Source organism: Pituophis catenifer, unplaced genomic scaffold, assembly GCF_029215685.1.
Source record: "Pituophis catenifer annectens isolate HBS135680 unplaced genomic scaffold, rPitCat1.0.hap2 SCAF_3, whole genome shotgun sequence".
In the NCBI taxonomy this organism is placed as follows: domain Eukaryota; kingdom Metazoa; phylum Chordata; class Lepidosauria; order Squamata; family Colubridae; genus Pituophis; species Pituophis catenifer.
Genome location: NW_027256883.1, coordinates 110814822 through 110842573, shown reverse-complemented (window position 1 = coordinate 110842573; position 27752 = coordinate 110814822). Strand labels below are relative to the sequence as shown.

The window sequence follows — 27752 nt, the reverse complement described above, 5'->3', positions numbered from 1 at the left end:
TCTTGAAGGGAATGGGCATACCTCATTACTTTATATGCAAGAGGCCCATAGTTTAATCTTGGGTATCTTTAGAGAGAAAAAAGGCCTTCTGTGGCCTCAAGTTTAGAACCTTGAAGATTTAAACCAGTCAATGTAGATAATACCAAGCAAGAATGGCTAAGAATTTCCTTTGAGATGCCTGAGTTTATCTTACAGAAAGATCTTGAAACTGAATAAGAAGGAAAGAAAAAGAAAAGAAAATTACACATGAGAGAAAGCAGAACTGGCAGACCTGTTCATCCCAGTGCTAATCTATAATTATAATTTCCAATGTGCCTCTTTGTGAGGTAGAAATATTCATGGAAGATGTGACAAGACATATAAATAATACATCTAATATAGAAATCATGGTCTTGAACAGTCAACGTGTTATATCTGCAAATCTTAAATCCTGTTCTCTGGAGTTTCAATGCTGGTGTGGTGCAATGAGATAAAGCAGACAGCCGTTGGAGAGAACCATGTCCACAAGGGGTTTTTTTCCAATAATATTTTTATTGCTTTTAAAATAATAGCAGAAAAGGAAAAAAGTAAGAGGAGCAAAACACACAAATACATATGTTGTAAAAATACATAACAAGTGCTTAAAAATAAGTGAAAAAATACAAAAAAACATAGGGTATAATTTATTAAAACAATAAGTTACAAATATAAACATATATAGTATATTAGAAGTACAACACAGACACATGCACACACTTGACTGTACACACACACACACACACACACACACACAAATGGAAGAGTGTCTTAACCTCTATACCTAGAATGTCAACAAATCTTCACCTATGACTTGTATAACAAAAAATAATGTATAGAATTTATTGCCCTCCATAACATCTGTATAGAAAAGGATTGCCTACAACAGCATTTTATTGGAGATGAAATATGAAAGATGCTTCCTTAAGACACAAGTTTTTACAATATCCTACACTTACTAAATTTGGGGGGAAAGTACAGGTCTATATAAATGTGACTGTGTGACAAAAGCTAAAATTTTCAGAGGATATTTCTATTTCTCTTGAATTACTATGCCAACAGGTTTGGTACAAAGGAATTGGCAAGACTGCTGAAAAATAGCATATGGGAAGGAAACAAATGTGATAAAATAGGGATACATATTGCAGCTTTCCCCAACCTGCTTTCCTTCAGATGAATTGGGCTACAAATCCCGAGATTGGAATATTGTAGTATGGTGGGAATTTAGAAAGGATGCAGAAAATTGCCATTCTTGGAATTTTCTGCTGATTACTCACAATATGGTTTGACTGAGTTAAACACTAAATCAACATGAAAGGATATTAATTCATTTTTAATTTGTTAGATTGTGCTCAAGGCAGTTTGATTTTTTAAACAAATGTATATGTCAGCTTTGGAAGCCATATTAGCACCAGAAGCTTCCACGCTGCCAACTCCATGCGCCTGGGAAAGTAGGAGGGGGGATTTAGGAGAGTAAATATAGTTAGACATAATAGCATTCTTCCCTTCGGTCAAGGTCATGGTGTTTATGCATTTAGAGGAGGAGTGGTTGCAGGAATGGCTCAAGTTGGGACGGATGATGATTGGACCATGTGACAGACTGATGGGTGAAGGGGCTGGATTTGGGGTTTTGATTTACTGAGGGAAAACCCAGAGCCCTCAGATTCGGGTTTTCCCAAATGTGCCAGTATACCTACTCTAATAAAATGGAACTTCAGAGTTTTTACTTGGAGTTGGGGACTTTCTGGAACACTGACATTATATACAAACATACTTGTACAAATGCAAATATATTTAGAAGCAAACACGCATACACACACACACACACACACACACACACACACACACTACTACTACTACTCTTCCCCCCCCCCATTAAAATAACCCTGACTGCCCCCAAGTCTGCTTCCAAGTCTGCGGAGTGACCTGAATTTGCATCTCTTGAGTCCTAATTCTACATCATAACCACTAGATCAGACTGACTCTCAAACTGAAAAGGTAACCAAAGGGAGCTGAAAGGGAAGGAGAATCCAGTTATCTATTTGGTAAGAAAGTAAATCCATAAACATGGAATTATAAAAGTCCCATTTGGGTTTATACGAAATAAATTGTGAAGACAAGCCAAACATACCTAGTTTAACAGCAATACAAGGAGAGCTTGTCAAGCACTGATGGAATTTTCCTAAAAAGGGCCCAGGAGATGGTCTTTCTGAATTTTAGTGTGGAATAAATTGTGGTGGTATATGTTTCTCAACCTTGGCAACTTTAAGATGTATGAACTTCAACTTCCAGAAATCCCCAGCCAACATGAGTAGAAGTTCACACATCTTAAAGCTGCCACTGTTAAGAAACATTGCTGTAAGAAATAAACTAGCAGACAAAACAAAGCCACCAATCTCTCCCAGCAACATCACCCCTGTAATATTACTCCAATTATAGTATAGTTAACACATGAATTTGTGTCTGGCATACAGGGGAAAGCTGAGACAACATCACATTAAGGCGCGGATTTTATATTTTTACCTGTGCAAGCTGAGCTTGCAATTCACTTGCAAATTCTCCTGCCAAAGACCTATATCACTTAATAGGGAGTCGTGCAAAAGCATTCCTATAAAAAAGATTATTCTTGTTTTTGTAATTTCCTAAGCCCTTGTGTAAGTCATGAGTTGCAAAGAAATCAATCAGTAGAAAACGCACATATACTCAAGTCTCTTTTGTCCACCCCTAACTTTGAAGCACATCCTGTCAGCCAGATGGGAAGTCACTCTGATGAGGATGGGTGCTGAGCAGGATTCCTAGGCTCCTCATTTGCTTGTTTGCCATCACCCCAAACATCTGGGTCTTCTCATTGACTGCTGGCATTATGCAAACATTTAGAATTCTCCTGTGCGTAGCCGTTCCAGCTGGCATGGATGGAGGAGGAACAACATGGGGCAGAATGCGAGTCTAGTGAGCCTACAGGGGACCGTTTGTTCTGGAAATTGCAGAATTAATGTCATCGAGCAACCTGTGTCTTATTGTGTGAGTTTCATCACAGGATCACAAGGGGAAAGACATTTCGGATGGAAATCCTCTGTGAAATCCACATGTGCCAAAAGAGAAGAAAGGGGAGGGGAGAAAAAGCCTGCAGCTCTTCCTACTTTATCCTACAAAACGTCCCACTTGAAAGCAAAGCCTTATTGATGGTATTATCAGTCAGCTTTATAGCCCTTTAATTCACTTCAGTTGGACTTGTTTATAGGTTGGGCAATTTCAAAACTAAAACTAAAACAAGTTGAAAAAAGTAGTTTCTACTTAATGAGAGCCTCTAGATCTCATCTATTTCATGGCTGAGCATATAAACCAGAGTGTGGCTGTTTTCTAAGGTAGCCCGAGGCAACACCTAGTTCATACAGTAGTTCTCTGCAAACACATCTTCCTCTTGAAAATGACTGGAGGGAAATAGAGTGCTGGCTCTGACTGTTAATCACCCTGGTTGGTGTTGATGTGTATTTGAGGTTATACACTTTAATAATGGTTGCAGAAACTGTAAAGATGAAAATGAAGAGATTTTTGCAACAGGAAGGAACTGCAACACGGATTGTAAGATCAAAGTGTGAATGATACTGTAGAATTAAATAGCAGAAATTGACTAGAAAACTTGCAAGAAGCTACCACAAATCTCAGTGCCAATGATAAGATGAAATAATACCACTAATTCAGTTTTTCTTCTCACTGTATAAACTGAGCATGTGGAACAAGCAATACAGTTATAACACTTGTGATGTTTCTGTTGGGCGTAATGAACCCTTTTGTGTACTGTGCAGTGCAAAGGAATTGCTCTGCATAAAATCTATGCTCACCTGGTTCGTGTTGCTATTCTTCTTCCTCTGCTAGTGTCCTCCTGGCCTTAGCCCCATGAAAGACGGCACGGGCTGCTACGATCGCCACATAGGAGTGGATTGTTCAGATGGGTTCAATGGTGGTTGCGAGCAACTCTGTCTGCAGCATATGATGCCGTTACCAGAAGACCCTTCCTTGTACAACATACTTATGTTTTGTGGGTGAGTTCCACAAACATTTCTGATATCCTCTAGAGTTAGACCTTACTCCAAACCATATCCAGACATACAAATAAGACACACACACACACACACACACGCACACACGCACACGCACACACGCACACCCCTCAATATTTACATGCATAGTGGTAGCACATTTGTAGCAAATGTTGTGTTATTTCAAGGTTGCTTTATAGTACCCTTCCTTTCACTGCTACTCATTTCAAAACAATGAATTCCAGACTATTCCATATAATAATAAGTTTAATATGTAAGATTGTCAGTAGAAAAAAGTTAAGGTGGCAGCTGTGATAGTGCAATTAAAATTGTGGGTTGCAGGTAGAGCTTTAATTACATTGTTGTGACTGCCGTCTTGACTTTTTTTTTTTTACCATTCCCTGCGTATCCTTGTTACTATTTAAATCTTGTCTAACTATTGCTTTCTGTTCTATAATGTGGTATCTAAATAATAAGTCTTTCTTCCTGAAGAAACCTGCCAAATGTAGCCCATACAAATGTATATATGACAATGGTTGTCTTTAAATTTTTTTATACATTTCATATATGTTCCCTTGACTGCAGCAATAATTATATATAGCATGGGTCATGTGTTTGGCGTATGCACATGAACCCTTTCATTCTTTTTTCCTGGAAAATTATTAACATTTCCCAGCACTTAAATTCAATTCCTGAAAGCCCATGAGAGTATGAATGTAGCCCCTATCTGTATGTACAGTAATTTTGTTGGTTCTCAAGATCACACAGCTATCTCTGCAGCTGCTGTATGATCCTAAATGCAGCTACTTTAAAGAGTTGCAGACAGGTGCTCTAATCATAGCTTTACATGTTCTGAAATACCTTTTTGGAATGACAGAGTATCGCATACCACTAATATTTAACATCTTTTGTTCAATCCTATCATAATATATTTTGTTGCAGTGAAAGAAACTCTTATTTACCATGAAATTTTTAATAACAGGGTTCCTGATAGCAGATTAAGGAGTTGTCTTTAGCAACCAGAGGTTGAGACATTTCATGGTCATTAAAAAAAAAAAAAGAAAGAAATCTATGGGCCTCCAATTGTTGCTGAGTTGCAGTTCATGTTCTGGATTTTAGTAATTTCTTCAGTAGAAGTTGCAGTTAGGGATTAACAGGTTTTGATCATCTCACTCAACTGTTGTTCAGTTGTTCTGTTATTCACTTACTTTGTTGTGTCCATTTTTCAATTAACAGAGATAATTTCTTCATTTGAATTCCACATACTAATGTCAGTGTGGTTCTTTTTATCTCCATGTATATTGGTAGGGGCATTTTAAGAAATATTCCAGCATCAGGCATTACTTGGTGCAAAAGTCATGCATGGAAAAGTTTTGCTGAAGGTCAGAAATATGAAAAATCATGGAATTAGATCTAAATATTAATCTCACATGATTTTTCAAATCTGTAAGAGAGGTACTGTGTTTTTCACCTGTGTGACCATATTTGCTATAGGTTCTTCCTTGAACACAAAACATATTTCTCTTTAGAAATCTTGTAAAAATTTTAAAGTTTTTCTTGTATTCTTTGGCAGATGCATTGAAGATTACAAGCTAGGTATGGATGGCCGGTCTTGTCAGTTAATTTCGGAGTCCTGTCCAGGGGGTGCTGACTGTGAAGAGAGCCGAGAGCTTCCCATGAATCAAACTCTCTTTGGAGAAATGTTCTATGGCTACAACAATCAAACTCGTGAGTTGGCACCTGGGCAGGTGCTGAAGGGGACATTCAGGTGATGATTATATTAGAAAAAAAGCTTGTTGTTCTGTGGGATTCCAAGTCCTGTTCTTTGTATTTTATCAGCACCGGGTTATTCATAGTGCTTTTACATCATACATTAAGCAATACAAAGCTCTGCCTAAAGCAACTTGCAAATTAAAATTTCCCTTCAACTCACATTGAAGATTAAACAGAAAGAAGATACAGAATATTATCAAACCTGAAACTTATTCTACCAGTGGTTGAAAAAAGGAGTGGAGAACACAATCTGTACTGCTAAGCAAATAAAATAACCCAGACAACACGATGTTTATTTAAACACTAACAAAATGTAGACAATAGAAAATTAATAAAACCTTATTTTAAAAAAATTCCCAGGTTTCCTCACTTGCCTCAATAAGACCTGGGATTTGACCTCAAGTGAATGTCTTTCAGAGATGGATGACTTCTGTTAGAAGGACCTTTTTCTAGTACTGTTCATCAAATTCCTAAAGATATTAATATTCATGCAGAGCCCTCTGCAATTATGCTATCTATCAAGAGAACATATTATCTATGAAATGATTGCATGTTTTAAAAGATATCTTGGGTAGGTGTATAATAAAGGAGTTTTAATGGGATTAGAAGAAATACTCCTTGAAGTTATCCATTAAATTCTATTGAAAAACACTGGTTTTCTTTTTATCACAAATTTATCATAATTTCTAGATAGATAATGACATTCTGGAGAAACAAGAGTTCTATTTAATGATGTTTCTTACAGGTGATTGGCACATCCTCATTTACTTATTAAGTCAAGAATTAAAACATGTGAAGGGCCCTTTTCTCTGTAGGTAAAGTTTTTTATTGGAGCAAAAGAAATTTCAACAAGTCTAATTTTTTTTTTTTTTTGAAGAAAAGCTCTACACATGCTGGTTCTGCATTCACACAGTTCTTTAATCCTTCAATTTGTAAGAGCTGGTGGACAAAAATGGAGCCCAAAGAAAGGCTCCACTGGCAGCATTAATGGTCAAGAGGAATCCTTTGATGTTGATGACACTGTATGTAGACTTAAAATGTAGGATTTTGAAACAATTTTGAAGAACGCCCTTTCAAAAAAGAAAAAATAATAATAAAAGGAACAATTGAAATAAAATGTTTTCATGATACTCTTTATTTCTACTTAACTTTGATATATTGATTATAGATTTTAATGAGATCTATGAGCCTGCACATGGTGGCATATTTCAACATCTAGAATGAAATTTGGAAAAGCTTAGAGATGGGTGAAGTACTCAATCTGTTGTCATAATTTGATCTGGTTTCAAATTGTGTTGAACAGTCTACTTTTCATGAATATATTTTGAAGACAAAATGGCAGAACCTTCAAAGCCTTTGAAGGTATTTACAGTATTGTATAAGTTGTACAAGGAATATTGGTATTCTGCTGAATTTAGTTTAGGAAATAGCTATAGATAGATTTGTTTGGATTTTGTGAACTGACTTTTGCTTTGAACTTCTCATTTGGCACTTTCAGGATGAATAACTTTGCTCGTGGCTTGGAGCAACAGCTGCCAGATGGACTAATGTTGGCCACTGTTCCACTAGAGAATCAGTGCCAAGAGGAGCTGTCTGAACCTACTCCTGATCCAGATTTTCTAACTGGTAAGTGATCCCTTTCAGAGGTCATTTCCACTAGTTTTTGCATTAGTTTTGGGTCATTCCTCAAACTGCTATCATGCTATCATCTGTTTTAGAATTGAGTCAAGATAATTCTGTTTTAGTTCCAGTTTATCTGGAGCTATTAGTTTACTATAATTAGCATTTTTCCTTAAATTCATAGGTTCTTTTGGTAGGAGGCAAGGGGATAATCAAAATGTGCATTGTGAGACAAATCATTTAATATACATATGTGCAAAGGCCAGGATTTGTGTTGACACAAAGCACAATGTGCTTTGTGAAACAGTGGATATGGGGTAGAAGTGCTTGTGGTATAAAAATTCCCAGATCTCAGTTTCTGAATCCTATTGTTTGTTCAGTCTTAATGTTTTGTAATATAGATATGACTCACTAGAAAAAATGCAAATATTTTATGGTCAATTAGTTTAATGATGGTATAGAGTCAAAAATGTCAAACAAATCTTATGAAAAATACAAACAAGAGATACATTATTTTGGTGCTAGTACGATACTCCACACTGTCATAGAACAATAATTATTGTGTTGCCAGTTAGTGCAATTGTAGGTCAGATACTAAAAAAGGTGAACATTAGGAAAGATGCCAGGATGCTTACAATTAAGAAACATTTATTCAAATAAACTCCATAACTATAGTATCTGAGAGTCTCAGAGCAGTGTGGTAAGTCTGGACTATGACAATGTAGGTAGTCCATGGACATGACTCACAAAGGGGTTGCTTTTGTTAGGCAAGCTTTATAGCCCCTCAACCTCTCTTTCTTTCCACCCCCAGAGTTACTTAGTTTAGGCATAAGAAAAGGAAGGTTACATATTATTTTTATTTATTTATTTATTTATTTATTTATTTATTTATTTATTTATTTATTTATTTATTTATTTTTAATTTGTATACCACCCTTCTCCAACAGGACTCAGGGTGGTGAACAGCCACGGTAAAAACACAACATATAAAATTTAAAAGCAATTTAAAAACATTAAATAATTTTGGCCATTAATTTAAAATGACCCAGTTAAAACCAATTATAAATTTAAAACCGCAAGGATGGGGTCAAGCCAGCCCGGCTAGATGAAATAGATGTGTTTTCAGGGCCCGACGAAAAGTCCGGAGCTCTGGTATTGTGCGTATCTCTGGGGGTAGGTCGTTCCAGAGGGCAAGTGCTGCCACAGAGAAGGCTCTCCCCCTGGGGGTCGCCAGCCGACATTGTCTGGCCAACGGCACCCTGAGGAGGCCCTCTCTCTGCGAGCAAACTGGCCGGTGGGAGGCTATTGGTGGCAGAAGGCGGTCTCGTAGATACCCCGGCCCTAAGCCATGGAGCGCTTTAAAGGTGGTCACCAACACCTTGAAGTGCACCCGGAAGACCACAGGAAGCCAGTGCAGCTCGCGCAGGAGAGGTGTCACATGGGAGCGCCCCGTCGCTCCCATAATCCCCCGCACGGCCGCATTCTGGATCAACTGGATCAAGAGCCTTGATAGTACAGGGGTTTAGTGCACCCTGTTATTAACACAGCTGCCTGCAATTTCTGCTGGTTCGAATCTCTCCAAGGCTCAAGGTTGACTCAGCCTTCCATCCTTTCTAAGGTAGGTGAAATGAGGACCCAGTTTGTGGGGGCAATAAGCTGACTTTGTATAAAATATACAAAAGAATGAAGGCTATTGCTTAATGCATTGTAAGCCGCCCTGAGTCTCCGGAGAAGGGCAGCATATAAATCAAATTAAAAAAAAAAACAAAAAACCTGGAGCCTCCGGGTGCACCCCAAGGGGAGCCCCATGTAGAGAGCATTGTAGTAGTCCAGGCGGGAAGTGACGAGTGCCTGAGTGACTGTGCGTAGGGAATCCCAATCTAGAAAGGGATGCAACTGGCGTATCAGGCGGACCTGATAAAAAGCCCCCCTGGCCATGGCCGTCATATGCTCTTCTAAAGACAGCCGTGTATCCAGGAGGATGCCCAAGTTGCGAGCCCTTTCCGTGGGGGCCAATGATTCGCCCCCAATATTAGTAAGAATTAAATATCTAGTAGGTATTGGGTGCCTGCTATGACAAAAGAGGGAAATAATAATATAATTGGAAATTTTGTTATTTCAACTTGCAAGGGTAAATATCTTACCTAATCAGCCTCTCTTGGTAGTGCTCATTTAAAAAATCTGAGTCAGTCACAGAACATATAGAGTTGGAAGGTACCCTTCAGACCTTCTTGCCCAATCCTTTGCCCAGAGTAGGAATCCTCAGATCATAATCATCAAACCTTTGCTTGAAAACATTTAGTGATGGATTAATACAACCCAGGAGGAAGGTTGTTCCATTGATTGATGGCACTCATGATCAGGAAATTCCTCCTTATTTTGAGTTTGGAACTGTCTCTGTAAAATTCCCACCAATTTGGCTTTGCCCTATCTGCAAGCTTGTGGAGAATAAATCCAAAGTCATTAAAGTATTAGAAGACTTCTATTTTGTCCCCCCTAGGCCTTTTCTTCTTTAGGCTGAACATGCCCAATTCTTAAACTGTTTTTCATCATATTTTTTCTCCAAGCAGTTTATTGTCTTGGTTGCTCTTCTCTGCATACTTTCAGTTCCTCAATATCTTTCTTGTATTGTGGTGACCAAAACTGGACAGATGCTTGGAGAGGTATTCCAGGTGTGGTATAACTGCCACTGTATATAGTGGAACTATCATTTCCCATGATTTCAACATTATACTTTTCATGCAGTCCAAGACATCTCTGTGACGACTCAGGTTTAATTTATGGTCTACAAAGATCCTGCCCATTACTGTTGAGCTAGGTACCACCTATCTTGTATTGCCCAAAATGCAGAAATTGATACTTTTCATCATTGAACAGTATTTTGTAGGGAAGGGCCTAATGTCCCTTTGAACAGTGAGCCTGTCTTCTGAGGTATTAGCAATCCCTCCCAGCATTGTGTTGTTTGAGGATTTGATGAACCTTTCTTTATCTTCTCATCTAAGTCAACTATAAAAACTTGGTGGAGCTTCCTTTGTCACTCCTGCACATGTTCTGAGATTTCTAACTATCTGTATCCACATCCCATGGCTTCAACTAAGATTGTGATTTGTTTTCCATGGCAGCACATATAAAAATGTTCATTAAAATGTAGTTAGAAAAATTAATACTATAAGGCAATGTCTTGTGATTGACCTCATAGCCAGAACTGCACTGAGGAACTAGGGGCAGGAGAGACTTAGTATATTAAGACAGGGAGAAAAACCTTTCCAAGCTATTTTTAATTACTGAAAAGCACCTATAGACATTTCTTTGGTATAATTACAATAGAATGTCCTGTCTTCTCTATCTAATCCTCCAAGACAAAAAAGTCCCTGTTTTATGAAGTCTTCTTTCATATATTTGCCTCCTTTATATCTTTTCTTTGGATTTTTTTGCTCTCTAAGGGAGCATTTAATTAGTAAGCATGTTGGCCAGTTTGCAGTTTGAACTATTGTGCCTGGGAAACTGGACACAATTATTTATTATGCAGCAAATGGTTGCTTTCCTTGGCTCAGTTACAAGATGTATAAAAGTCTAAGAAATAAGTATAATCTCAAAGGATCTGCAAAAAATTAACCAAAAACAATTGCAAGGGGATGATTTATATGTTATTGGAATGTGATCAAAGTTATGAATGGTTCATGGAAATAGAACCACTATTCATTTTTCTCAGAATATGATAAAGAATTTTGATACAAGAATATTGATTTCAGGTCAAATGTGTTTTTTTTCCAGACTAAAAAAAAATTGAAACCAAATTCTAAATTAGAATTTATGTTGAAACTTGCCTTGCACCACATATATTTGATTGTAAACTCCATTGAAATATTTTGATGCCTGTTTTTAATAAATAAACACATATATTAATAATAGTACATTTATTATAGTCCAAAATAAATGCAATGTAAGTTCAAACAACCCAAGTACAATTCACAGTACGATGTGCTTCAATTAACAAATCTTTGGAAATACCATGAAACACAAGGCATATTTTAACAAATATGGTAGACATGTAAAGTAAAAAAAGAAAAAAAATCTCAAAAATATGTAACACCATCTATAGTATTTTAGAAATTACATTTGAAATGAAATTTATAATTTTTAATAGATATAATTTCAGAATATATAAAAATATTCTGTACAAAAAGGAATAAAAAAGAGTAATGTTAGAAATCAATTACTTACCTACTTTTCCAAACAGCTCCTTTTTTTCTTTTAACATTTTAGAAATTATATTTAAGATTGATGTAAACTTTTTCTTCTTATATTTAAAAGTTTAATTTATCTAATAAATTATCTAAACCATCATAGTATTAACAATTTCTTGTTTGAATTTTCTGCTAATACCTGTACCCTGCTATACCCTGCTAATACCTTTATTTTATAATATATTGTTCATATCTTATGATGCAATAAAACAATTCTTTGGGAGAAAAAAAAATGTGGGTATGGCCAAGGCACAAAACTTAGCAATTAAGAGATGAGTTCAGGTCAGATACTGGTCATTTAAGAAAACTTTTTGATAATGCTGATTGGAGTGCCAATCAGTCTTTCCAGGATAGATTAATTAAAAATGCAATTCCACCTAAATATTATACCTTAGAAAAACACGTTTAGAGTTTGAAGACCCTGAGAGACACAAAGGCATTGCTGAAGCATTACAGGAATTCTTTTACATCTGGGATCCATAATTGCAAAACATAAGACATTATATGTGCTCTGGAAAAATCCTATCAGTAATAGATATAGGATAACTGAAATAGCAGGCAGGTTGTGTTACCTTCAGCTTGATGAGGTGTTGATGTAACCTGGGGGCTGCTGAAGTTATGATGAAGAGCAGTATTTTCTAATGCTTATATAATAATCTCCATGGCTTTTTTGTAACCCATATTTTTAAGAAAATCAGGCCTGCTTCCTACCCTATCGGATCCCACAATCTTCTCTTCACCTATTCCTGTGAGGAACTGGTGGGGCAGGATGGGGGAGAGATAGGAAGGAGCGCTGCAGGAGCCCTGCAGTCAAGTGAAAGGGCAAATCTATCTGAATTTTGTCCATGTGACTACAGGGGTGCTACAATGGGTATAACTTTAAAACTGGATCATGAGTAGGTTTTGGGAAGTCCATTGTAAATTGAAGACTACGGATGAGATAGATGATAGTTGGATGGCTGGATGGCTGGATGGCTGGACAGACAGACAGACAGACAGACAGACAGACAGACAGACAGACAGACAGATAGATAGGAGAGACAGACAGACAGACAGACAGACAGACAGACAGACAGACAGACAGAATTGCTAAACTCTTATTTTGCTATTAATCAGCACGGTCTCTAATCTAAGAAATGTCCTGGAGACCTCTCTAGTGTAGAGAATATGAGTCTCAGAAGGTATGATTGTATTTTTTTTTTCTTATTGAAGTTGATTCCAGTGCGTAATTTCCCACCATAAAGAAACATTGATAATCTAATGGCTATAGGTAAAATGCCCAAAGGTGCTAAGGAATTAGGCAGCCTCTGAATCGAATAAATAAATAAACAGGCACGTATATGAATATGGGTAGGAGAAATGGGTAGTCTGCAGAAAGTAATATGCATCAGCTTTGATTTTCAATAGAAATGGTAATAAGAGTATTTTATAGAATCAAGGCCGAGGATTCTAATTGAATGCTTTCGTTTGTCCTTACTTTAAATTGGTTTGATAACTGTATTAAGTTTTCATTCTTATTCATTGTCAATTCCTGTTTGCCGCAGCCATTTACTTTGTTTAATAAATAAATAGTTTTTTAAATGCTTTGTAATGAGGGTAAAAAACTTACACATTGTACTCATTACGGGGACTTTAATTTTGAATGGCCTGCTGGCTAGCTGTAACTAAGGCCTCTTAATTTTGAATTAATAGCTTCCTTGGCCAATCACAGCCACTGTCTTCTCCAGTCAGGGGCAAGGAAATCGGATTAGGGAAGAAGAAACAGAGTATTTCTTTGTTCTCTGAATCTTGCTTAGAAGCCTTGCAGTGAGTGAGCACCTTAAGAAAACATATTTTATAGGACTAAGCTGAGGAATTTAGGCTGATATCAGAAACTCCTGGGAGAACTTGGACTACTGAAGTAAAGTTACCTGGGAAGGTATAGTTGAACTATATGAAAAGGATTTATTTCTATTTGCTGCTGCTCATTCAGTTTTGTATAATATTATATCTGCTCTGATTTGAATTGGGTTTGTAATCGGGCCTAATACCCCAAGTCCACCTAGTCCTGGTCTTTAAAAGGAGACAGTTTAGAGGATTTCCTGTTCTGTCCCATCCAGATGAGGGGCATTTCCCATTGTAAGAACAAATGGTAAAAGAAGACTCTTCTACATGGGATAGATTCATACCCAGATATCTTAGCACTCATGTAGACAGCATGAGAGTACAGGTAATCCTCGACATATGACCCCAATTGAACCCAACATTTCTATTGCTAAGTTGTTAACTGAGTTTTGCCCCATTTTATAATTTTTCTTGCCATAGTTGTTAAGTGAATCACTGCAGTTATTAAGTTAATAACATAGTTGTTAAATGAATCTGGCTTCCCCATTGCCTTTGCTTGTCAGAAAGTCGCAAAAGGTGAGCACATGACCCTGGGACACTGCAAACCGTCGTAAATATGAGCCAGTTGTCAAGCATCTGAATCAGGGGTGGGTTCTAAAAATTTTTACTACCGGTTCTGCGGGCATGGCTTATTTTTGGGTGTGGCTTGGTGGGGGGGTAATGTGACTGCTGGGCGTGGCCAACTTTTTTTTTTTTTTACTTTTAAAAGCATTTTTTTCTACAACCTTAAGAGGTTGCAGAAAAAAATGCTTTTAGAAGCCTCTGACGATCAGGCAACTCAGCTGGGATCGCCAGAGTCTTTTAAAGGCATTTTTTTTTCTACAACCTCTTCGGCCGAAGAAGTTGTAGAAAAAATGCTTTTAAAAGCCTCTGATGATCCCAGCTGAGCCGCGCGATCATCAGAGGCTTTTTTTTTACTCTTAAAAGCATTTTTTCGGCCGAAGAGGTTGTAGAAAAAATGCTTTTAAAATTAAAACAAAAAAAAGCCTCTGATGAGGTGGGCGGAGTAAGCGAGCGGTGACCGGGCAGGGACCGGTTCGGGGGCGTGGCCAGCCAATGTTATTACCGGTTCTCTGAACTACTACAGATTTTTACTACCGGTTCTTGCGAACCGGTGCAAACCAGGAGCAACCCACCACTGATCTGAATGTAAATCATGTGGCCATGGTGATGCTGCAATGGTCGTAAGTGAAAAACAGACAGAAGTCACTTTTTTCAGTGCCGTTGTAGCTTTGAACAGTCACTAAACGAATGGTTGTAAGTCAAAGACTACCTGTATTGAAATCCCAGGGAGAGGTCTGGCAGGCTACGGTGAGACAGGCCCATAATGCATCACCGCTTCTTTGCCACATCCATAGGAAAAATAAATCAACAGATAATTTCTTCTGAATCTGCTTTATAAATTCAGGATAAGGTGACTGTAACAAACAGATTTTTCATCTGCAGCCTAAAATAGCTCAGTGTGAGAAATGTACTTCCCTTGTGATTCTGCTGAAGGGGGAAATCAATTCAGATTCTATGTCAGATTTAGAATACTGCTACGTTGCAAATGTTTTATGCTGAGTATCTTTGCCTTTCTTATTTTGCCCATGGTTTCTTCCACAGGGATGGTGAATTTCAGTGAGATTTCTGGATATCCTTTGCTACAACATTGGAAGGTTCGCTCTGTTATGTACCATGTTCGGTTGAATCAAATGACCACCTCTCAGTGTAAGTTATGCCCAGTACTTGGTGAGGTGGCTTTAGATTGGCCATAGTATCACAGGAGGAGTGGGGTGGGGGTGGGGGACAGCAGCCAAAAAGGCGGCCATTCTAACTTTTTATTCGCTCTGGACATCACTGTTTCCTTTAGTCAGTCATCAGCAATTTCATAAGTAAGAGTTAGAAGGGAACAGATCTGTCTGGTTGTATACCCAAAAGATCTGTTGAATCCCAATTCCAATGTTGGATGGCAATTTAGTGATTAGTGATTTAGTGATCCCAGTTGATCTGGAGAATACTAATTTCATATATTCATAGTTCCATTCTAAACCATTTTCACATTAAAGTGCGTATTACGGTTGTATATTGTATACTAAGATCATGACATTTTATCCTAAGGTATGCATTTTGTGTACAGCTTGCATTTCTTTCCATTGAAAATCATGCTGCACAATTCAAAGAATTATAAAAGCAGAAAAAATGAGTACAGTGGAAGTCTGCAGAGTGCAAATGAGCTTGCTGAAAATGCAGACTAAATACATTTTTAAGGGTCTTCGTTCAGAGTTCTGTCACATTTGCCTTCTTGAATATCTGGTGCCCTTTGACCCTCCTATGCAGTGGTGAAATCCAATTTTTTTTACTATCGGTTATGTGGGGGTGGCTTGGTGGGTGTGGGGTGGCTTGGTGGCAGGGAAAGGATACTGCAAAATCTCTATTTCCACCCCCCTCCAGGGGAAGGATACTGCAAAATCCCTATTCCCTCCCCACTCTTTGGGGAAGGATATTGCAAAATCTCCATTCCCACCCCACTCAGGGGCCAGCCAGCGGTGGTATTTGCCAGTTCTCCAAACTACTCAAAATTTCCGCTATTGGTTCTCCAGAACCTGTCAGAACCTGCTGGATTTCACCCCTGCTCCTATGCATCTTAAAACATGTAGATGAAATAAAGCAAATGGGATGTCTTAATCTTCTCTAGGAGCAGCTTGGAAAAGACCACAAACAGGGTGCCAAAATTCCATGTCATATATTGTCTGTTCATCATGTAATTTTTTATCCTTTTAAGAAATATTTAAGCTTTTTCTCCCCAAAATGATTAATGAAAAACATCAGGAAATAGACCAGCAGGTCACGTAGGATGGCACTGTTGCAGATGTTGCTGTGGCTTCACACAGGGTATTCAGTCTCAGAAGCTCGACCTTAAATAAAAATGTCTGAGCAGAGACAGTTTATCTGAATATTGAAAGAAGTACTTTAATAGAGAAAAATCTTTATCTATTCCATTCATTATAGTGTGTTGATATTTTCTTAGCAACTCTATATACAATGTTCCTTAGAAACATAACATTATTCAATCAAAGGTAGCAATTTAATTTTTGAGAACTGATGCTATAACAATATTTTGGTGAGCAATTTTTATTGTTTCCTCATCACCCCACAAACAACTAAAAGCTTGCTACTAAATTAAACATTTTTATCATGCTAAAATCAAGGCAATTTACTTCTTTACGCACTGAATTCGGTCCTGAAACATTTGGAAATAGCCACTGATCTTGTTTAAATATCAGTTCTATTAAGTACAGTTAACCTATTTTTACATATAGACTGTCGGGTACTGGGGAGAGCAAGGATTATTAACCTGCTTGTGAGCTTCCAGAAGCATCTAAATGTGGTAGAAAAATGTCTCTCTGTCTGTCTGCCTGCCCTCTCTGCCTTTCTCTCTCTCTTTTAAGTTCTTGCTTGCTGTACTTCTGTTCTCTGCAGCATTTGGCAATGCCCTTCATTCTCTGGATGGAGCAACATCTCGAGGAGATTTTGTGGCTCTGCTGGATCATTTTGGCAACCACTATATACAGGAAGCTGTCTATGGATTTGAGGAATCCTGCTCTATCTGGTATCCCAACAAACAAGTCCAAAAACAGCTCTGGCTGGAATATGAAGATATTAGCAAAGGTAAGCTTCATTTCTGCTACCTTCTTTACACTGAAACACAATAGGGTAGAGAAAAGCAAGTATCAGTAGTGTGGAGAGGTGATAGTAAAGATTATGTTGTGGCCGGGAAAATTCTGCACTTGGAACTATTTTCAAAAGGTTGCTTCATCTGCATCATAAACTTTGATTGCAGTGTTTGCATTTTAACAGCTCTCAGGGGTTGTAAAGGGGATGAAAGGAGGAAGAACATTTGAAGGACAGAAAGTATTGGGCAAAGAAGAAAATTGCGCTGGATTGGAAATCTTACTTGAACCTGAATGTCAGAGCAGATATAACTGTGACAAGCGTCTGTTCCACCCTCAGATATATGTCCACCTGTTTTTCAAGAGTTGTATCAGCTACAACTCCAGGGGAGGGAAGTAAAGTTGTGATTGTCATCTGGGATACTCTGCAGGCAATCAAGGGTGTTGTTGTTTAGATAATTTGTGAGTTATTGTTTGTTCAAGAGTGGGCTCCAGGGAAAAAGTTAGGGCATTGCTTTTACTGGCCTCCATGTTATACAACTTCATCCCTACTTGAGTTTCTTGACCTTGACACTAGCTACTGGAATCAGCAGTAAGTTTCATTAAAAAAATTTATAAGCTGTAAGGTTTCAATTCACTGGGAATGGGGGAAACCTCATGGTCACCATGGCAACTGTGAGTTGACCTACGGTATCTACTTACATGTTCATCAAACCCTTTCCCTGTCAAATCATTATCTGGTAATTATGATTAATAGAATTGAGATATTATTCATTATGCTTGTGATTGACATTTGGTGGGTTCAGGATGTGGGTTGTATATCTTAGCACAGGTATTGTGCAAAAAAATTTGGCAGCCCTTGATACTCTCAATTTTGATATCAGCTCTGGACTAAAAGGTTAAAGGGTTTGGGCAAGAGGGGCATTTGGTGGGTCTTTTTCCTCCAAGGCTGGTTTGTGGTCCCAATCATTGCTGTTGAAAGAACAGAGGTCTACACAAAACCTCTACTTCATCTCTTCATTTCTCTTCTCATTTCTTTTTAACTTCTATAAAACACTACTAGGAGCATCACTAATCAGCAGTTTTTCTCAGTTACATAATCTCTGGCCTGAGCTGACCAAGAATGCTACCAAGGTCCTTTTCCAACATCTGGATCCTATGAAGATCGGAATGGGGAAAAATATGCTTCAACTCATCTCTAGCAACATTAGTGCCTATTTTGAATCTAGAGACCTTCCTTTGTTATTTCTGAATGTGGTAACATTTTCCCACAGCCTTCCTCCTGGGCTCCGAGCCCCTGCTTGACAAATTGGTAGCTGTTAGGCACAAGAGATAACACTGGGGGAAAAAACCCAATCAATTTTAATCCTTTATTCACTTACTCTCAGTGGACAGAATCTTGCTAAACTAAAGCTATAAACTCTAACCCTAGCCTACTAGATATATCCTGAGGGATCCTAGGGCTATTATGAACCTTTTCTTCCTTTCCCCATCCAGCTCGAGACTATGCAAACTCTTAATCCAGATCTCTTTCAGGGAAAGCTTTGTGTTGCCAAAATTCTTCCTCGCTGCTCCTGCAGATATATATTTCATCATATCAACAGCTGGAAAGTTTTTGCACAGACTCATCTTGAGGGCCAGTTAGATTTGTGCGTAGATTGGGAGACACTGCTCATGGTCACTCATGCCTGAATTATTTCCCAGCTGCCTCTGGAACAGCCTACATTCAGTCTAGTCTCTCGCGCTATTATATTTTTGAGGAGTTGTGAAAACATAACTCTTCATCTGAGCGTGCTTGAAGGTCCTGCTGCCCAGATAGTGATACATCAGAGGCCTCTTGTTATGTCTATGTTAATACTTTTTTTATGTTTTAACATTGGGTTCTTATTTATAAACTGTTTGGAATCCTGGAAAATGGAGCATCATTATAAGCCGAAATGATAAATAAACATGCTAACTAACCGACCCATGGACTTCTCAGCATTCAAGAGAACTATTTAAAAAGATAACTTTGTGCTATAGAAACCTGGGCTAGTTTTGTGAGACATGAAATTTCCCATGCACAAGACAAAATTTGGATAGAGTCGAGATGGCAGAATGTGTTGCTGCTTCTTTTAAAGGAAGTGTGCATTATCTAGTGATGGAGAGGCTGCTGCATTCTCTAAAGCTTGTGGTTATTTAAAAGCACTCTGTCTCACCATTCACCTGTAAATTGGTCATTATGTCCCTGATGCTCTTTCACAGGGTATTGAGGGGGTTTTTTTCTAGCTAAGGACAAAGATTGGCAATTTATTCCCAATCAAGGACCAAACTTTCTGTAATTGTCTAGCCTGAGGTTTTTCCGGAGTTTTTATTGCAATATAGCAAAATAATTCTAAATTCACCAATTTAGGAATAGGTCTTACTAAATAAATTCTGGCAAGGCTTACTATTGAATAGACATCTATAGGATTGCAGTTTTGTTGGAATATCAAAGTATTGTTCTTAAAGGTGGAAAACATGAGGGTCTGTGCAGTAATGCTTAGAGATGAAGGATAGGCTACAGCACTGTGAAAATCTTTCTCATATCCTGTTGTTTTCATACTGTTGTTCAATTTCTTTTTATTTGAGCATGGATTCAACCATCATAAAAGGTGCTGACAGAACTCTGTGAGAACTTAGTTTACAGTGCTACACATGCAGAAACACAAACATATATCATATACATATGCATGCACACTTTTTCAGTGATGCAGTACAGGTAAATAGTAACATGTTTGCAATATCAATGTGACCAGCTGATGTAACAATGTGGTTCAAGAGGCTGACTTACCAATCAGAAAATTCATGACTCAAATCTGACCTAGTTCATTAATTTACCAGCTGTCCTTGGACTAACCTAGTCCTCAGCCCCCTCAACCTCGCACCCCCATAATGGGTTAATTAATTATAATGATGTGTACATCAAAATGGGGCAGATGGATATATGAAACAAGAGATACTGTATGTGCTCAGATATATATTTAAATGGTATATATCTGTATGAAGCCAGGATTACTTTTCACATGAACATCTTACTATGCAATTAGAGAAAATAAAAACTACAAGGGAGGGAGGGAGGGTGGGGGGAAGGAAGGAAGAAAGGAAGGAAGGAAAGAAGGAAGGAAGGAAGGAAGGAAGGAAGGAAGGAAGGAAGGAAGGAAGGAAGGAAGGAAGGATGGATGGATGGATTTGGGGATAACTAACAGAAATCTGATGGGGTTGTATAGGAACTCTAAAGCCTTTAGATAAGTTAACCAAGGACATGTTGGTCTGGAATTGAATTAGTCCCAAGGACAATTAGATATCCATGGGGAGTCATATAACAGAGCATTATCCTTATGGAAATGGTCTGTGATAGGTTACTATAAAGAGCAAGAGATTTATGTGAATAAAATATAGAAGCTAATAGGCAAAATTAACTAGGACGTTCTCATGCATAAACCCTTCTAAAGCTTCTGTTCATATCTTGTGGAGGGGAATAATCCAAGGGTTGTGCCTATTATGTAAAATAGCAACAAATATTAATTGTGAGAGTTCCTCACTTAGGTTAAAATCTTATTAAACCTATGAAGCATTTTTTATTCTTGGAATTTCCTTTAAAAAATTATTTTGAGGACTTGATAAATTGACTGCTGGTTTATCTGAAGAGGAAAAAGAGCAATTTTGCAATACACCATGATTTGAGGAATTATCCTTTTTATGCCCTTTATTTCTGTAATTATGGATGTCATAACACAAATCTATGAATGGTTTTACTGGCTAAAGCTAACAAAGTGGTAGCCTTGCCAAGAAAGATTTAATGGTTATTTATGCTAACAGACTGAACATGAGGCAACAGACATTATAATGGCAAAATGCCATTTTAAATTTATTAGCGGACGCATCATTTATCTTAAGTCTCAGGAAGCATACTGCTGCTGGGCTCAGCTCAACACTGCTATATCTTTATTTGATCTGCTGTAGTAGAACTACAGGGGGGTAACTAGGATTTTGGGGCTGCCCTCAGTTCTCATGTCTTTATTTTGGCCTCAAGAATGTGCTACTCACCAGAAAAATCACAATGGTGTGAAATTGGTTGTCTCCTATTGCCAATCCCTATCACGTCTTTATTGTTTCTCTTACAAGCCACTGCAGTCAGCTGACATTACCCCAAGAGAAGGAGGTATAAGATGACAAAGGCTAACAGATTTTATATATCTTGAGGCTATCCTAGAACAGCATCAAAATCAGGGTGAAACGGCAGTTTAACACCGGTAGAAACAAGAAACTTGTTTCCCTCATGGGTTGGGATGAAATAAAGGGGTGTGTGTGTGTGTGTGTGTGTGTGTGTGTGTGTGTGTGTGTGTAACAGGACATGTTTTTGGCTGCAGTTTGGAGTATATGAAGAAAGACTGAATGGGTTGGGGAAGACAATTTTCCTCTAATTTTCTCAGGGACTCAGAGGTTATGAGGCCTCGTGTCTAATCATTCTTCAATAGCAAAACTGCACCATTTGCCTTTAGATCAGTGATGGCAAACCTTTTAGGCACAAAGTGCCAAAACCAGAAGGTATGCGCACACCAGAGTGCCGGAAACCTGACAACCAGCTGGCCAGTGTGCATGCGCACCTCGGAAACCTGATGACCAGCTGGCTGAGCTGGGGCGATGGTGCGCACACCCACAGAGAGGGCTCTGCATGCCACCTCTGGCATGCGTGCCATATGTTCGCCATCACGACTTTAGGTGATCTCTTGATTGCACTTGATGGTCATATCTTTCTACTCCTTTCTGATCATTTCTCAACTCGTTAAACTTCTGTATTAGAAGTTTGGGTTAGCAGGCTTTGGGTTAGCAGAAGTTGCCCATTTTTATTACTAGAGTGCTTAAGTTCATTAACAGTCAGTTGGAAAAGATGGATAGACCACAGACATGTCCAAAGATCAGGAATACAGTTTGCCAATTTGGCACTTTTATTAAATTTGCCAGAAGTTGATGAGAAAAATTGATTAGTTGCTGTCATTTGATATCCATATATTGGATACCTTTTTCCTCTGCACCCAGGAATTACTTCATAAAAACTATAGAGCTAGAATTGCTATTTAGGCCATCAAATCCAGACTCCAATTTGGCACCAGAATCTCGATTAAAGCATCCAGGCTTCCTGCTTCTCAATTAGAGGTCCTGTATTGATTCAGAAACCAACTGCTGAATGATTTGTCTACAGATCGCATGTAGTTTCTTGTATTGGGGATTAGTGTGGCGGAATGCTGGAGTGGGGTGACATAGAGGCTTGTCTGCAATGAAGCTCACTTGAGCAAAACATGATCTTTTATCATCCAAAGCAGAAGTTTATTATGGAAGTAACAGAAGCAGTCTACTGTATATATATTACCATTAACTCTTTGTGGAAAGTCTGAAGTAACATATTCTTTGATAAATAGGTAAAATGAGAAAAGTTTGTCATTCTTGCCTTTTCTTGGTTTACCTACCTGATTTTGCTACTGGCTTCACTATTTCAACTTTACAAAGTTGGCAGCTTTGCAAGGCTTTGTATAGACTATTTAATTGATTTAAATATGAATTTCCATCTTATAATGATTTAGGTTAAAAGACATGTTATACAGGTAGTTCTTGACTTCTGACCGTAATTGGGACCATAATTTCTGTTACTAAGAAAGGCGGTTTTTAACTAAGTAATATCCAATTTTATAACCTTTTTTGCCACTGTATATTAATCACTGTAGTTGTTTGGTGAATTATATGGTCATTAAGTGAATCTGACTTCTCCTACTGACTCTGCTTATTAGAAGCCAGCTGGGAAGGTCGTATATGGCAATCACATGATCCCTGGACACCGCAACCATCATACATGTATGCCATTTGTCAAGTGTCCAAATTTTGATCATGTGACTGTGGGATGCTACGAGAGTCTTAAGTGTGAGGATGGTTGTGAAGCATTTTTAAAGTGCCTTTGTAATGGTTGCTAAACAAATGGTTGTAGGTCAAAGACCAGTGGTACTCTGGCCACAACGTCTGTTATTGAACAGTCCTTTCCTTGGGGAAGAGGGGATTATTTTGTTTTAAGGATGTTTTTTTAAAAAAGAGAATGCTTAATTCTTTTACCTGCCAACTATTTTTCTTTTGAAATTTCCCTCCTACTTTTACAATCGCCCACTTCGATAGTATTCTAAATGTAGATTTAACTTACAATATAAATTCAAAACTCTGCATAGTCTCTAAGTACAGCATAGATATGGCTGAGAGCCAGTTCCGGGGAGTGCTATTGTCTAGGGAGAAATTAAGCAATGCTTGCCTGATAATGAATCATAGGAGCGAAGGGACCTTGTACTGATCAATGCATATGGTTGCAATTGGCCTAACCACAATCTTACTTTGGAAGTTTTACTTTGGCATTAATTGTGTGATGGGCTTGATGTGGTTTAAAAATTATCTTTTCCACCGGCCCACCCATTCTGCTGCCATGTATCAAGATCTTCTAAACACAGTGTCCCCCCCCTTTTTTTTTTTTTATGTTTCAGGCAATGCTATTCACAACCCCTTTGTTTCTTTAGATCTTGAGTTTCTTTCTTGCACCAAGTTTCTCATTTCAGTTCTCTTCAGTCCTGTCACCTGCCACATTTTCTGCTCTGCTCTGCTTTCTTTCTTTATTGTTCCCCTTAGTGCATGTCAGGAGCTTTGTATCGATTGAAAAATTGCAAGAGATAAACCATTCTCGATCTCTGTTTCTTTCTCTCCTGAGCCTGCTAAGCAGCAATTCAAAGGCAGCCAGACGTGGTCCATTTCTAGCACAATGGGAAGGTTAAGAAATGTCCTATATCTTTATAGGCCCATTCTTTGCTTTTTTCCTGTGTAACAGAGGTGTTTTCTTTGATCAGTTATTGGTATTAGTTTATCATCTGGAAAATAGACATGGGCATTAGATGGTGGGTTGGAGAAGTATTTTAACTCAGGGGGAAAAGATTGGGGGGGGGATCAATGGGGTAATAGTCAGAAGCTTGTCAGAGAGACATCCAACCTGGAAATAAGGAAGAATTTATGATTAATCAATGGAACAGCTTGCCTCTCAGAGTTCAGTTGTGGGTGCTCCATTGCTGGAGGATTTCAAGAAAAGATTGGACATCCATTTGTCTGGGATGATACAAGAACTCCAGCCTTGGGAAGGGGGTTGGACTAGAAGACCTTTGTTGTGGTTCGCCAGCAGCCTGCAGATCTGGCAGTGGAGTCAGACAATGAGGAGGCTGGGGAGGACAATGGGCCAGTCCTGGAGTCAGGGGAAGGCCCGGATGAGGGCTCTGCATCAGAGGCAGAGATGGGGCCAGGGCCATCTGGGAACGATGCATGGACTCCAGAGCCTCCAGAGGCGGACAGCAGAGAGGAGGAAGAACAATGCATGCATTGTTCCTAGTGCACACATGCAAAGAGCTGCCAGAAGGCAAGAGCAGCTGAAGCAAAAAGGACGACTCGGGAGTAAGGCCAGAAGATGATTGGTCACTCCCATAAGACTTAAAAGAGCATCAATAAGCCATTGGGTTCTTTGTAGAAAAGCAACGTTGATTCCAGTGCTTCTTATCAGCATCTCTTGAACTTTGTGGAATTTTTGCCAAGAAAAGCCTTTGGCAGGTTGCCAAAGACATCAAAGGTTGGTGATAAGGCCGAAGAATTTGTTTTGGACTAAAGCTGAGAATGAATTAATTCTCAGCTGTTTTAATAAAATAAGTTTGTTCAGGACTGAATTGTGTTTGGTAATTACTACGTGGACCTCAGTCACAACAACCTCCAAAGTCCCTTGCAGCCCTATGATTGTATTTCCTGTCCTCAAAGTTGGCAAGATCCAAATAATTGTGGCTGTTTATAGAGTCTAAGGAAGATAATCTTGACAGAGATATACAAGAACCAGAATCTAGGCAAAAATGGCAGAAACATTACTTAAGTCCTATGAAACAAGGTCCCTTCCAATTTTGTTATTCTGTTATTCCAATATTACCTGAAATGGGATTAAAAATTTACCAACTGACTTTCTGGTTATTATTAGGTAATTCTAATTTCTCATGTCCTTGATTTATTAGTTCTCTCTTTGAAAGTGCCTTAAACATATCCTTGATTACATTAATATAAATAAATATAATCCTAGCCCAGACAGAAATACTAGATTGGTAGTAGTGGGGTTTTTTTTATCCATCGTTGGTTCTGGAGAAACAAATGGTCTCAATACCTGAGGATATATGCATCAGGTTTGTTTGATAAAACCAAGTGTAATCCTATCTTGACAACGTTAGGCTAGCGTCAGGTATAAATATCCTCATAGCCTCTTGATTGGTTCCATATATTACACTGTGTTAATGTCATCTTCAAGATTAAGCTATAAGGCTATTAACTGGGACTGATTGATATGATTAGGTAACACAAATGCTTACATAAGTACTTTAGATATTGTACTAACTATTGATTCATTTCTACACCGTTGAAAATGTTGGTTCTGATCTAATGTCTGGATAGCCAGAAGTCAGAATATGTAAAGAAATACTTTTTTTCCCTTTCTATCCTCCTGGTAATTGAACTCTGAATGTTCCTTCCAAATAAAGTTAAGCAGGTGGACTTATAAGGATTTCTCCGTGAGGGCCTGCTAGTGCAACACCTTCCCCTGGGAAAGCTCATGACTGACGTTGCAGTTTTTTTAAGTACTAAAAGATAAGTGTCCTATGACTGCTAGATAGTTCCTGGGATTAGGTTCCTAGAGTCCCAAAGCCAGGAAAGGTGAGAAAAATTTCTCACTTCTCATCACCCTGTTTCCGTTGTCTGAAAGCTGATTCATGATCTACCCCTGATAGCAGGGATATGAATAGAGATATAAGGCAAAGAGTTAACTGTTTCTGCATCTCATTGACTGATTCTAGATATTTGGCAATCCAGATATAGCAGCCCTAATCTATGCCAATGAATTGGTAGAAGATGTTGGACAAGGATTGAGAGACAAGGAGAACAGGATAGGCTCTTTATGCCGCAAGGCCTCAAGCCTCCCTGTGACTCAAGGCAGCTGCTTTCATATATTTAGGCCACTAGCCAGTTGTGTTTCATGCATGCAGAGTCTCTGGCTCCTATACAGCAGAAGTAATATTATCCAGGATCTTTTGTGAGGGGGATCAGGAGATTGATTTGAGTCTTCCCAGGTAAGTATTTTACTATTAGCAATACAATAATCTTGGTGTCCACTATTTCCAGAAACTCAAGGCAGAACATATAGGATTATGTCTCTTTTCTTCTAGCAACCAGTGTCTGATTTAGATATTAAAGGATGTTTAGTTCTATCCTTTATATCTCACTGAGAAGAGTAGGCGATTTTACCATTGCAGGTTCCTCCCTCAAATTCTCTATTGTCGTATTCAAGAATTCCATTCAAATATGGATTCTTGAATTGCTAAAACAAAGCATTTTGGAGTCAGAATCCTTCATAAGAAATAGGAAGAAAGAGTGGGATCTAAATGAGTGGATTTTAGCAATAGTTTCATATATGTGGGCTCCTCGGAAGGATATTACTTTTTTACTTTTATTTTAGGTTTTACTTTTATTTTGGCAAAAAATAGTTAGGATAGTCTCTGTTCTCATTTTGCCTCAAGATTTTTCTTTTTGTACAATTTTTATTCCACAGTCGTTTGAGCGTTTTTGCCAAATTACAAAGACTCCCGAACTAGCCACTTCCAAAAGAGGGATAAATGGATAATGATAGGGAAATCTTTCTCAGCAGCCCAGCAAGCAATTGAGCTATATAGAGAGGCAAATGGGAATGGTAATATACATTTCACACATGCATCAATAAAGTTGACAAGGCACCATCCCAGCTTCAATAGCAGCCTCTGCTGCCAGCAGGAACAGTTGGCATAAATTTAGAATAGAAACCAATTAAAAGATAACAAGCGAACATAAGAGAACATATGCTCGTGATAGCAAGAATCTAATTTTTTTTAAAAAAAAAACCATGACCTCCGGCTATCACAGGGGAAGTTTAAATATTGTTCAAAATCTCTACAAAGGAAATTCAAAGTAGTCGTTTCTGGCTTTTGGACAGTGCTTTGACCTTGGCCAGGCAATTTATATTAATGAGCGGGAGTCAAAGCAACGGTAAAGATCTTAAAAATCTGGAGAAGGGGTATTAATGATGTTCACTAACTTAAATCCAAAGTCTGTGCCGGGAAAGAGTCCTACTTTTATGTTCAGAATGTATTGCACACATGACTTTGTAATCAGGTTTATTTTTGCATAAATGTGCACAATTTAAATGCTGCAAGGAAACCATATGGCACTTTTTGTCTTGTAATCTGGACAAGATATGTAAGAAGGTTGGGAAGGACAAGGAGGTAGGTTGGGAAATATGGGCAAAAGTAAAATGTGGAAGTAGAACTGGAATGCTGATTATTCGGCTACCTATTATAATTGACTTCAAACAAGTTACCCACAAAGTCCTTATGTCAGTAACAGTTTTCTGTTTCATTTGCATCAGAGAA

At 38.3% G+C, this 27752-nt stretch overlaps 1 protein-coding gene across 1 annotated transcript in view; it reads left to right on the top strand.

The window, feature by feature from the left end:
* ASTN1 (astrotactin 1) overlaps nt 1-27752 on the top strand; it is a 220058-nt gene that overhangs the window by 165483 nt on the left and 26823 nt on the right. Inside the window, 5 exon segments of the mRNA XM_070939234.1 lie at nt 3892-4058; nt 5629-5823; nt 7327-7454; nt 15185-15289; nt 17042-17230. Coding sequence (XP_070795335.1) covers nt 3892-4058; nt 5629-5823; nt 7327-7454; nt 15185-15289; nt 17042-17230 — 784 coding nt within the window.